Here is a 13,606-nt window from a genome sequence, read left to right as displayed (position 1 = left end):
AGGGCAAAGTGTTGATGGAGTTGCAAGGCACACAGTTACTCACTTAAAGTATTTAATTGTCTGATTTAAAACACGTTTAGGACGTGAAGCTTAATTTGATGCACGTCTGAAAAAGCAAACGCCTCCGTATATATGACAAGGAACATGTTTTGCTTTACAAGTTCTGTGAATGGTTTAGATACATAAAAGTATGTGTGTATGCATACCTTTAAAAGATTCTCATTATTCAGTCTTTTAATAGATTATAGGCAATTTTTTTTGTTCCTTCCTTATGCATACCTTGACAGATACTCTTTATTGCTGTCATAATTTTAGTATTTTCTATATTTCAATATTTTCCTGATTTTTCTAAAGCATATTCATGCAAGGAGCTGCATACCTGCATTTCAGCTGTCATCTTTCTGGTTGTCTTTCTCATCTTCTGTGCTGTGTAGTATAGGCCTTTGTTAACAGGAAACTAATTATTTCAGTTACTGAAAAGTCTTCCCCACTTTAAGCTCCAAGGTAAACACATTTCTGTCAAATAAGATGTTTGGTGAGATAAGATCATCAATGTCATGTCAATACATGGTTCAGCGATTTGTTAATTATCTTCAGATCATTTATTTTTATTTCATTTTTTTCCTATGCCCTTGTTAAAGCCAGTGTTTTTTTTTTTTTTTAACTCACAATTTTAATTATTTCATCATCTTCTTCTCAGGACCACCTTCAGACCTGATTTTAATTTCTCACACATTTGTTAGATTCCTACCTCATGGTTTCTAGTTTCCTAGAAGAGCATTTGGAAACACAAGCAGCGTTTTGGTTGACCACAGTTATCCATGTAAATGTATGAAAAAAAGTGAAGTAAAAAAGTATTTACCCAGTAAAGAGAAATAGTTACTGCACTTTTGCTGTGGGACCAGAGTACATTCAAAAAGAGACAATGTCAAAGATCTGGTGTTTTAAAAATGTATATTGCATATTACATTACAGTAACATTTTTTTTATTTCTCTACTTATTAGTTTGATTGAATGATGGAATACCAGGTTGGAAGGGACCTCAAGTATTGATAACTGGTCCAACCTTTTTTGGCAAAAAGCATGGTCTAGACCAGATGACCCAACACCCTGTCCTGCCAAATCTTGAAAGTGTCCAGTGTTGTGGAATCCACCACTACCCTAGGGATATTATTCCAGTGTCTGATTGCTGTCATTGTGAATTTTTTTTTTTCTCAGAATCTCCCCAGGAGTAAATTGCACCCATTTTCCCTCATCTTTTCCACATGACTCATTGTAAAATTAAAGTCTCCACCCTTTAAATACTGGAACGTGGTGATCAGGTATTTGCTAAATGGTCTTTCCTCAAGGATGAACAAACACATTTCTTTCAGCCTTTCCTCATATGGCAGGCTTCCCTGCCCTTTCATCATCTTTGTCATCCTTCTCTGGACCCTCTTCAGCCTATCCAAATCTTTTTTGTATTATGGAGACCAAAATTGAACACAGTATGCCAGATGTGGCCTGAGAAGTGCTGAGTAGTGAAGGATAATGACGACTTTATCTCTTCTGGTGAAACCCTTGCTGATGGAACCTGGAATCCTGTTGACATTCTTTGCTGCAGCAGCACACGGTTCACTTATACTGAGCTTGGTATCCACCAGAACCTGCCCTGGTTCCTTTCCACAGAGGTGTTCCCTAGCCCGGAAGATCCCAGCCTGTGCTGCAGTCTTGGTTTCTGTTTCCCTAGGTGCAAGACCTTAGATTTTATTTTGCTGGACTTCATGAGGTTCTTGTCAGCCCACTCTTTCAGACTACCCAGGACTTCCTACAAGTTGTTTCTTCCTTTTCAAGTGTCTGGTTTTCCACTCAGATAGGTATTGTCAGCAAACATCAGAGTACACATGATTTTATCATTCAGATCACTCATGAATCTTCATGAACAGTATTAGGCCTAGTATTGATCCCAGGAGGACAGGTTGCCAGTTTGAAAAAGAGCTATTTACCACCATACTCTGCGTGCAGCCTGTCAGGTTGGTTCTTCACCCACTGCACAGAGGACTTCTCTAGCCCATAACACATCAGTGTCTGTAGGAGGAGGCTGCAGGAAACTATTGAAAGCCTTGGGGAAATCCAGGTAGATGATGTGCACCACTTAGCCCAATCAACTGAGCAGGTTATTTTGTCATAGAAGGTGATCAGGTTTGTTAAACATGATGTTGAATGCATTTTTGGACATCATAGCATTTAGTTTTACTTATTCTTGTCTATTGGTGAGATATATTACAGAAAAATTGAACAACAACAAACGTACAAGTTGTATATAGTATGCTTCAGATTACAGAATGTTTTAGATTTTTAGGCTATCAGTTGGTAGCTGTCTTCAGGACTGCCTGAAAACTTTACTGAATCCACTGCAAAGTTGTATTTAGACTAATGTTTTGGACAAACAGAAAAATAATGAGATGAGGGCTAACGCTTTTCAGTATTTGCTGAGAGGACTTAACCCATAAAATGGAAACATTTTATGGTGAAGATCTCCAGATATGACTATGGATTGATGGATTTGATTTTTTGGGTGGATTTGTATTTTCAGGGCCAAAGACACCAGGTTTAGGAAGGCTTTGATGTCATTGGTATGTTGGTTTGGGTAATTAATTTAGTTGTAGAAGAAACCAGGATTCAGTCTGTAGCACTTTCAAAACTAGCTGTAAGATTGTATGAGGGACTTCGCTCATGCAGTTCATTTAGCTGCTCTTGTCAGCAGTGAGATTGCAGCCTAAGCATACTTTTGTATAGCTGGCTTTCTTTCAAATTTCCAAAAGTGCATTCAAGAAGAAAAATGGATACAACTAGTCATTTGAGCAATTTGAATTGTGGCCAAAACTGATTTGATATTTAATAGGATGGAAGAAAGACTTTGCTTAGAAGGGGACTTCTGGATATCATTTTGTACATCTTTTCTTGCTCAAATCTTAAATAGGTTGCCCAGGACTGTGCCCAGAGAGCTACTGAATATCTCCAGAGAGATTTTGCCACCTCTTTGGACAACCTGTATGTGTGCTTGGTCACAATATTTGCATTGAGCATTTTATTTTTATCATCCATGTTTATAAAGACCCTTTCACTTAAATGCATTTTAGATTCCTGAGCAGTGCTAACTGTCTTGGATATATAGGAAGACAGGTAAAACTGCCATAAAACGGACTCTTCTTTTGCTCATAAAATAGTAATATTTATTAACGCCTCTGATTTCTGTTAAACACATTCTGTTTTCTTTCAGCCTAAAAATTATTTTAATCTGTATTTCAAAGACTTTGTCTAATGAAGCTTACCATTTCAGCAGGTACTTAGACACTGATAATGTTTAATGTGCTATCTAAATTCTGGGTGTATTTAACATCAGTTGTCATTATTATTTTGAACCTGCTGATGAAAAAAAGTGAGAAATAGCAAAGAATTCTATTTCTTTATAATTCTTCCAGGGTGAATTTCACTTACATCTCTGCTGTACAGTTTTGTAATTGGTAATGCAAAGTAAGGAGAATTTAAATGAAATCAGTTTTTACTTCTTCATGCTTGGAGTCTGGTTAAAAATCAGAGCTAATCATACCAGTTCTTGTTCTCTACAAAGTGTAAGAATTTTTTCTTGATATATCCTATTAACATGTCTCAGTACAGTTGCTTAGGTCAGAATAACTGAGACTCCAGCTCTCGAAAAAATTATTTTTCTTTAGGTTTTTTCAGCTGTTTTTGATGTGTGTTTATGGGGAGGTAGCTGATGGATTGGTTCTGAAGCATAGTTTGACATGATTCTATTTTCCAGTTTTATGGAAACTGTTATATAACACTTTTGTTTAAATTACATCAGTTACTTCATGCTAGCCTAAGACTGCAAAATATACACTTCAACTGTAAAGCAATAAAGCAAATTTCAGATAGAGCAGAGAACCACCTGCAGTTCTCTTGTATCATGATCATGTTTGCAATATAGACATAGAAACATTTAAGTTGCTTTTTTGACGAAATTAACTTTTTTTTTTTTTTGTCTTGTCTTTTGTTATCTTAGCCATGTCCTTCAGGGGCCCGTGATTTTCGAGAAAAGCAATGTGCAGATTTTGACAATATGCCTTTCCGTGGAAAGTATTACAACTGGAAACCCTACACTGGAGGTAACAGTTAGCTTTGCAAAAATGTTATCATATGTGGAGTCTTGAAAATTATATTAATGTTTTGTGGCATGTAAAGAGAATGTTTTGATTAGACTATAATGAATTAAGTTTACTAGGCTTGTCAATTGCTGAAAATGTTGCTAGAAGAACCATTTCTACTCATTTTACAATGAAGGGGAATTAACATCATTGAAGGGACTCCACTTTAAAAATACAGAGCCCTTCTCTACCTGCAGTTGCAACAGAATTGGAGATTCCTTAGGTGATCTGTAAGTGCCTTTCATGCTGTCGTGATGAGTTCAATATAAAAAAAGTCTCACAATGAGATTTTCTTTCTTAATGTAAGAATATTTAAACAGATACAAAGTAAAAATTTCTCTAAAGACTGCATTAGCAATTGAATCGTAAATAATTGCACTGTGCAATAACAGGGTATTTTGCAGCAGGGAACAGTTGTAATTTCTCTCTTTCTCTTTGAGACAGTTTAATTGTGTTATGTTTCTGTTGTTTAAATGTCATGGGTTGCCATTTTATTATTTTGTTTTTTTTCTAAACCCTGAGTGAGTAAGTCCATGTTTCTCCTTGTGTTTTTGTATTTTACAAACTTGAATAGTTTCACTCTTAGTTTTTTATATTAAAAGCCTTAAAAATACAGTTGTGACCACGTGGTCTGAGCTGTAGTGTAATTCAATATGGCTGAATTCCTAATTGTTACAGTCTGGTCTCAATTTTGAAATTTACCCTGATATACTTCTAGTACTACATTCTTCTTTTGTTTTTCAACCCAGGTGGGGTTAAACCATGTGCATTAAACTGCTTGGCTGAAGGCTATAATTTTTACACTGAACGTGCTCCTGCAGTAATTGATGGGACTCAGTGCAATGCAGATTCACTGGATATCTGTATCAATGGAGAATGCAAGGTTACACATGTTTTATGAAGTACTTATAGATTACTTTCTTTTGTCTGTTATCTCCTACATTTAATTATGGTACTTGTTTATTGCTTACATAAAGTGGCAGTGTTGGCAGGTCCAGTTGTTAATGAAAGCATAAGACTGAGAAAAAATGATGAAAAAGGTATTGCATAAATTAGAGAAATAATTCCAGTAGTTTCTCATTAGTCATTCTTCGTATAGTCATTAATTTTGTCATCTTTTTCCTTGCTTTCGGGTTTCTGTTGAAGAATTTGTGGAAAGGGTGACAGGAGATGCACAGATTCCTTGCACCATTCCCAGGCCTGTTCCATCATTCCAATTAGAATACCACTGTGGCTGAAAAAGAGTAACTGTGAACATTTTAGTCTCTTTTTCTCTTAATGAGTTCATCCTGTTTGCAAACAGTTCTGCTGTTAATGTAATTGAAACAGAAAGTTGACGCTTATTGCTCTGTATTTCTAGGAGAAAAAGCATGTAATGATGCAAATATTTGCCATGTACTAAAAATCTGATTATCTTGTAAGATTCCTATAGAACTGCATTACATGAATTTGAATGAAGTTGGAGGTCTGTGGGCATATTTTTGGTTATATACATCCCACTGCCACTTTAGTTTAGGAAAGTGTTTCATTATGTACTTAAGTCTAGAAATCTGAACACAAAAAATTACTTGATTTCACTGAAACCACTAACATAACTAAAGCTTAACCCAATGCTTAAGTTCTTTACTAAATTGAGGACTGAAGATGCGTGTTTATTGAATAATATGATGAGATCAAAAGCCTTTGCCTTATATTAGTAAACTAACAACCACACAAAAAGCTAGAGAAACAGCCTGTGAAATTCTGTATGCTTTATTTATAAAAAAATTTCAGTAGTTTTGTGAAGTCTTCAATTTGAGGATGAACTATATAAAAGATGGGCCTCTGTCTTCTTGGTGAATTGGAAATGTAAATTATTAGAATAATACTATTTTGTCAATTATTTAAAGTATTTCAGCTTTTAATGATGACCTGTGTGTTACCTGATTACAGATAGTAGATCATATTGCTGGACAATAAACAAAGCTATGTAGCTCCTTTTTGGTATCAATCCCAGAAAATAATCGGCAAGCTGCAGTTTTTGATCTGTTTGCCTTTTTGTTTGTTTGTTTTAAGGATCAATCTGTCTGTTTTCATTAGCTTTGTAGTAGGGTTGAATCAATAAATTCCAGGGAGTTAATAGTTATTCCCTGTACACAGATTTGTCAGTTAGATAACCAGAAATGCAAGGTGCTTTTGATGATTAGATATAGGCATCTTTTTTTTCTTAAAGCTTTTTCATCTTCTCTAATACAGCATGTAATTAGGGCTTCCTGCAAGTTTCATTCTGCATTTGTTCTTGCAGTGAAATCATTTACACTTAGCATTCAACCTTATGAAAATAATTGCAAATTATGCTTGGAGGATGTGGAAATAAGGTCTGTGAAGCTGTAAATACCTCTAGGAACAATAACACTGTTTGTGCTGAATACGTTTAAGGAACACAGAGCAAATGTTTACCTTAACAAAGCAATATAGATACAATGCACTTAACTTTTGTAATACAAAGTAAAAACATCACTAACAATTTATTATAACTGTAATAATTACACTGTTTGTAAAACATTGTAAGATCCTTTCCTAGTAGAAATACAAACTACTTATTAATCAGAGTTTGATAATAACTAAAAATGTGGATTATTCTTCTGTTTTTATCTTCTTCTCTGGTAAGTGAAAACTTACTTACAGTAGCAATTGTCTAAAAATGAGTAAATAAAAAGAATGGAAGATCTCAAACTTGAGAGAAATAATTAAAAAAATAATGTACTAGTGCAAGACATTCATCTGTACTTATTTGTTCTCAGCATGTAGGTTGTGATAATATTTTGGGGTCTGATGCTAAGGAAGATCGATGCCGTGTTTGTGGAGGAGATGGGAGTACATGTGAAGCCATTGAAGGTTTCTTCAATGACTCATTGCCCAGAGGAGGTATGCACGTCTGTGTCCATTGTGTTGCACAATGTATTTAGATGACTCTTTGGCAAATAACAGTGCTGCATTGATTTTCAGCGTTGCATTGCTGCTGGTCATTCACTTCAACTCATTTTGCCTGTTGTTTCCTTTTTCTGTATTAGTTTGGACAAATCCAGCATTATGTTTCATTACTGAATATTTAACCCTTATGCTTTTTAATGCACTTAAAAAAGAAGTGGGTGTGGGGTTTTTGTTAATATTTAGGTACAGTGGTATAGTCAGAGTAGTGTTACGTATGATTTTTAATGTGCATAATGGAATCTGATATTTAGTCATACATGAAATTTTAGAATAGAAAGCATCAAAAATGTCTCTAAGGTCATTTTATTATGAAATCAGGCAGTTCGGTTAAAGCTGAGCTCAAAATAGACATTGTTAGTGTTACAGTCTCAGTGGGGACCTAGTATCAGCCTTCAAATACCCATGCTCTCAAGAGTGGTGGGTGGGAGAAGAGACAGTGGCTATAAGAACAAGAACAATGATGACCAAATTGAAGGGAAAACTTTCCCCAGAAGAACAGTCCAGTAGTGGATCAGGTTGCCTGGAAAGGCAGTACATTCTCTATCTTCGGAGTTTTTCATGACCCAGGATAAAATATTGAGTAACTTGGTCTAACCTGCAACAAGCTAACCTTTCTTGTGGCAAGAAGTTGGACTAAATGTCTGAGGTCCCCAGACTGACTTATTCTATGATCATAAAGTCATTTTATATGGGAATTACTTGTGATACACTGTTGAAAAGACTTTATTAGCACTTCAAAAATGAATTTCTGACTACATGCTGAGTTCTTGCTATCACATTTGTATGTAAGATTTAAAGTGTTTTCCTTTTTATCACATGAAAGAAAGTGTTCAAGTACACATATATGTATGTCATACTAATTTTTAGTAGTAAGTAATTTATTAACGGTTATTTTAATGACTAATATTGATTAACATAAGCAATAACGATTATATTTTCCCTTTGTCTTGTAGGCTATATGGAAGTTATTCAAATTCCAAGAGGTTCAGTGCACATTGAAATAAGAGAAGTGGCAATGTCAAAGAACTACATTGGTAAGAGCATGGTTTAAATAGCAGACATAAATAGCAGTACATTTTCTGGTTTAGCCAAACCATATGCATAGTAGAAGCAGCAGATTAAATTATTATCTGTTAATATTAGGTTATGGTCAGACAGTTCCAGCAAGTGGTTAGGATATATTCTTTTAAATGGTGGTAATTAAATACATCACATCATTCCTCCTTGTCCACTTTGTGCAAAATTAGGTCAACTTCTGTATGGTTAAGAGTGTCAGGCTTGAGCTGAAGTGGATGGGGAACACTCAGCTGATGTACTGTCCCACTCTGAGGTAGTGTGTACGGTCTGGGAAGTCTCTGATCTTGGAGTATTACACCATTTTAAACCACAGTTCTGTTCTTGGAATGATGATTCATCAACATCCATAGTTACTTAAATGGTAACAATACTGTCTCCTTATTTTAAGGCAGTTTAATGTATCGATTCCACAGTCTTTCTGTGTAGGGACTAGATGCCATGTTTTATAGATAAGGAAAATGAGGTGCAGAAAACCTAGATTCTTAATAGCGGTAATTCAAGAAACCTGTTGCAAAGCACAGAGTTAAATTTAAATGTCTAGATTATTATTCCTTTTTTAAGGAATACAGAATAAAAACATCACCAATAATTTATCAGAACTGTAAAGTAACTGTTAAATTTGCTTTCTATTTTTTAAAAATACTGATGCATAAAAGTCTGACATTGTCAGACTCACAACATATTTCTAAAATTGTCTGTACCCTGATTTGCATAGCAGTCAGTTCACAGTGGTGCAAGAACACCCATTTCTTGGTCAAAAATAGTTTAGACAACTGATTAGTTGTATAGGAAATTGGCAGATTAACACCAGAAGCTATTACCTCTTTAGACTGAACAGCAGCTGACAAGGCTACTTTTGTCAGTTTGTACTCCAGGTAGTTCTTACATATAACACTAATATGTTGGAAAGGATTATGATGCCTGTGAGTTAAAATAGCAATTATTCTCCTAAGTACGTTAATTTCTAAACTAAATACATTGATAATAATTATGCCTTTTACTGTTGGATGCCTACTTCTCTTTCTGTCTGCCCCCACCCTTCTTCAGCAGAAAATCCATCTCCCTCCATTCTACAGAAATAGTAGCACCACTGCTCCAACAGTAGAGTGCTTATTATTCTTTCAGAATCACACTCCCTGTGGCTTCTTCCACATGTCAAAATATACTGTGGGTAAGGTTGGTCATCTGTCCTGTGGTGACATGTCAACAGAGGTGGTGGGAGAGAGAGACACACAGTGCATCCAGTCATGGTCATTTTCTGCTAAGAACTGTTCCATGTGCAGCTGAAAACCAGGAAAATGGAAAATAACACTTAGCTACTACAATTAAGTTTGTTATTCCTCTGTTTTATAAGCAGAGGAAAGTGATCTGGAAGAGCATTTAGAGGGACACCATTTGTATAAAATGGAAGTTAAAAAATTTAGCTTTTTCATGTAAATAAAAAAATACAGACAGCTTCATTGGAATTTAATCTGGCCATAGATCTGAAAATGCAAAGTGGTACATGGACACTTTTTAAATGTGCTTTTCACAATTTCAAGGGGTTTCCTGAGTTTCATGCTCTTGCCTCACACCACAGAAGCCCTGACTGCATGAATAGGGCATTTATTGGGTTTCCAACTCTCAAAAGTGCCATTATAATCTAATAAAAGATAATCTTACCAAGTTGCACGGGCCATTTAGTTTTGTGATGGGATGTTTTGTTCTGTGAGTGTAAACTGGATGACTCTTTTAGGGTTACCAATTTCTGGAGAAGGGAATTCTTCTCATGTATCACAGTGACACTGTTTTATGGATATTTCTTTAGTGGCAGTGTCAACTTCACAGCTCCTTCTCTGTCATTATGGAGATGCCTCTGTTGTTCCAGAACCACTGTTTGTGTGGCTGCACCATGAACCAAATTAGAGAACAGATTCATCTGAAAATAACCATTTACACATATTACTATATTTTGCTTTATGTGCACTGCTGCCAAATACATGGCCACAGTCTAAGAAATCAGTTTCTCCATTTGGAAGTATATAAAAAAAGAAAAAAACTCTCTTCATCTATAGATGCCACACCGGCTTCAAAGTTTCTTCTTTCTTAATCTCAGTTAGCAGGCTTTCAAATTCCATGATTCTGAGATCTGGTTATCTTGGAAGCCATGGCCTCAAATTTAGGCTGCAGGTAGACATTTACCAATTCAGTTAGCTCAGTCAGCACCTGTTCTCCCTCTCCCTATCTCAGCACCAGTATAGCTCCCTAGTATTGTGACAGAAAAAGCAAATCACATTTCTGCACAGGCATAAATAATTCAGTATTTTATTCTGATCTGTGCAGTAAATAACCCAGCAACAAGAAACTGTCTCTTTTCAGAGCTACTGACAGAAGGGTATGTTTAGTAATGCTGTTACCTTCCCTCAAATGGCTTGATCCAGAGTGACATCTTCCCTTATATTCCACCTATGCATCAGGGTATGGTGTGCTAATTTTCTGTGGTCTTCCTGCATTCTCAAGTTCTCATAAATGATTTGGTAGGATGTTAACCTGTTCCTTCTGTCTCATATAACAATTGCATTATGCCACTGTATCACCATTATCATGTAACTGTACTACTGCAATACTATTCACAATTGTGTGGCTATCACCTGTGTCTAATAAGTGACATTGGAAAATCTACTTACAGAATGCAAATCCATTTTTCTTTGACAGTTGGACAGAAAATGCTCTGCTTTCTTTTTGGATATATAGTAGTTAAAGTGTACATACAAATGCTAGCATAGAGTTTCAGAATGATCAATTATGCAAACATGTATGAGAATGTTTGTTCTCCTGTGCTCATTTCTCTTGTGTATTTGAGCTTTTGTATATATATCTGTCTCAAATAATGAAGAATTTATGTCATTATTTGCCCTAAGCAGATAGTAGACATACTGGCAAGAAAATGTTTGGGACTGAGGGGTACAGTCAGAGAGTGTCTCCGTAACTTTGGGAGACCTTTGGGAGGCTTTGTTTTAATTAAGCTAGATTTTGTAAAAGCAGGATGAATAAAAGTTGTGGCTGTGTTGAAAGAAACAAAGTACTTGTGAAACAAAATGCTGAAGCTCAGCTGTAGTGTAGTTTTCTATATACCTGTGTAAAACAGATAGTGTTGTTCCTTTCTTTTATTAAAGTACTGCTTGCAATTTGTCTTGTTCTCCTGTACTTACTTTTTCTACTACCTCCTTTTTGTACTACATAACCTATATAGACAATAAGAAATGTAAATTACTTTGATAAGTGAATGTGTCAGACCTGATTTCCTCACTCAAAGGACATGAGTGCTTCCAAAGTAAGTCCAGGGAAGTCAATGGAGTAAAATTTATGCTCTGGAAAGGCATTCCTTTTCAGACCTTACAGTGCTGATGTAAATGGTTACTAATCCCTACTGAATATAGCCACCAGCAATAGAACATTACTGTCTCTCTCTGTCTCCTGCTCGTATGAATGCTCTCTTATCTGTTTTAGAAAATTTGAGCATCACTGAGACATTTTCCCTGTTTAATGTAGACCCTCTAATCACACAGACGTAGTTGAGTGTGAAACTTGACTGTAAATTGTCTGACTCATGATTGTGATGAGAGTTTGTTCCCTATCTAGAAAGTCATTTACTTCTCTCAACGAAAAAAAGACACGGTTGTATTGCCAGCCATCATTCTGCCTTTAAGAATGTGTTTTATGTAAAGTAAATATGAATGCTGAATAACTTGGTAATTTCCACTTTTAGACTTAAAAGTGAGTATTTAATTAACAGTGTACTTAGTTTATCACTCATAAAATCAATATCTAATTAACAGCCTGTACCTTGAGATAAAATAGGTATTTTATCTCAAAAAAAAAATCAGTTACTGCATAATTACGTTTGTAGATGCATGTGAGAGTAAGTCACTCCCCAGCCCAGGTGATGAACGCCGTATTTCTCTCACGTAGAATTATAGAATAGGAAAATATAGGAAAACACCTCTTAAGGTCATTGAGCCCAGCCACCAACCCAGTACCAACAAGACCATTAAACCATGTTCCAAAGTTCTACGTCCACACATTTCTTGAACACCTTCAGGGACTGTGACTCTACCATCCCCCTGGGCAGCCTGTTTCAATGCCTGACCACTCATTCAAGAGTCTTAATGTCCAGTCTAAGCCTCCCCTGGCACTAGTGGGTAGGTTGTGATTGCCTGTATCTTCTGGTTAGGTTGGAATAAAATGGAATCATGCTGAGTAGCTGAGGGGAATAAATCAAAGACTGTGCAAGGCAGAACTGTTTAAAAAACTTCTGAATTTAAAACTGACTTTCTATCTCAAGTGATGAATACTTTGAGATAAAAGGTCAATTTTAAATTTAGAAACTTAATCTAATATGATTGATAAATTATAAAATTTAATTGGTTAGTTAAATACATGTTTTATCTACAGCACTTTTATGGTTTAAGGCTGTAAATTAAGAATAATAAAATACCAGATCAACTAGCTAATATTTGGATTTGCAGTAGAAATATCTTGGATTTATGCTTTAGGATAAAAAAACAAAACCTAAAACACCACCAAAAAACAGTGGACAATGGCAACAAAATTTGCACCATGCATCAGACTCAGTGTTCCTTCTTTTTTTAATTTTTTTTTATTTTTGCACACTATCTGAGATACCTACCCCATGCCCCAACTTCTTAATATAAGGATTTGATTGATAATTTGTTATATAGTTGAGATCTACACACATCTTACATAAGTGAAATCTACATATGTCTTACATAGAACTGCATACATTGCAAACAGGCTTGGTTTGAAAGTTGAAGTTACATTGTAGGCTGCATGAGGTCTTCTGTTGTGTTCCATATAGCATCTGCATGTTGACATCTGCAAAGTATGCCTGCACGTTGAAGATGGCATATTGGCAATATTGTCAAACTGAATGAGGCACACTTTGACCAGGACTAGAGAAAAGGCTTTTATATTTTTCGAAACAGTAGCAAACCTGAGATTAAATTCACATACTGCTACAGATTAGTAGATTAATTTGCAGTGGCTTCTCCATTATAAATGCTACTTCCAATTTTTAGGTGGCTTGTATTTTTTTTTAAGCTTTAAAATCTGAAGAGGATGACTACTATATTAATGGTGCCTGGACTATTGATTGGCCAAGAAAGTTTGATGTTGCTGGAACAGCTTTCCATTACAAGAGGCCAACAGATGAACCAGAGTCTTTGGAAGCACTAGGCCCTACTTCAGAAAATCTCATAGTCATGGTAAAGTTATAATTAATGTATTTCTAAAATTTGAAATACGGGTTTGTGTTCTGAGAAACACTCCTCACAAGATTTCAGTAAGGACTGATGAATGTTTGCATA

At 35.6% G+C, this 13,606-nt stretch overlaps 1 protein-coding gene across 1 annotated transcript in view; it reads left to right on the top strand.

The window, feature by feature from the left end:
- ADAMTS6 (ADAM metallopeptidase with thrombospondin type 1 motif 6) overlaps positions 1-13,606 on the top strand; it is a 149,724-nt gene that overhangs the window by 109,275 nt on the left and 26,843 nt on the right. Inside the window, exons 14-18 of the mRNA XM_054397495.1 lie at positions 4,049-4,151; positions 4,940-5,073; positions 6,974-7,097; positions 8,117-8,197; positions 13,341-13,504. Coding sequence (XP_054253470.1) covers positions 4,049-4,151; positions 4,940-5,073; positions 6,974-7,097; positions 8,117-8,197; positions 13,341-13,504 — 606 coding nt within the window. The remainder of the gene's footprint in view (positions 1-4,048; positions 4,152-4,939; positions 5,074-6,973; positions 7,098-8,116; positions 8,198-13,340; positions 13,505-13,606) is intronic.

Source organism: Indicator indicator, chromosome Z, assembly GCF_027791375.1.
Source record: "Indicator indicator isolate 239-I01 chromosome Z, UM_Iind_1.1, whole genome shotgun sequence".
Lineage (NCBI taxonomy): Eukaryota > Metazoa > Chordata > Aves > Piciformes > Indicatoridae > Indicator > Indicator indicator.
The sequence above is the reverse complement of the archived record's forward strand: the minus strand, read 5'-3'. Positions and strand labels throughout refer to the sequence as shown.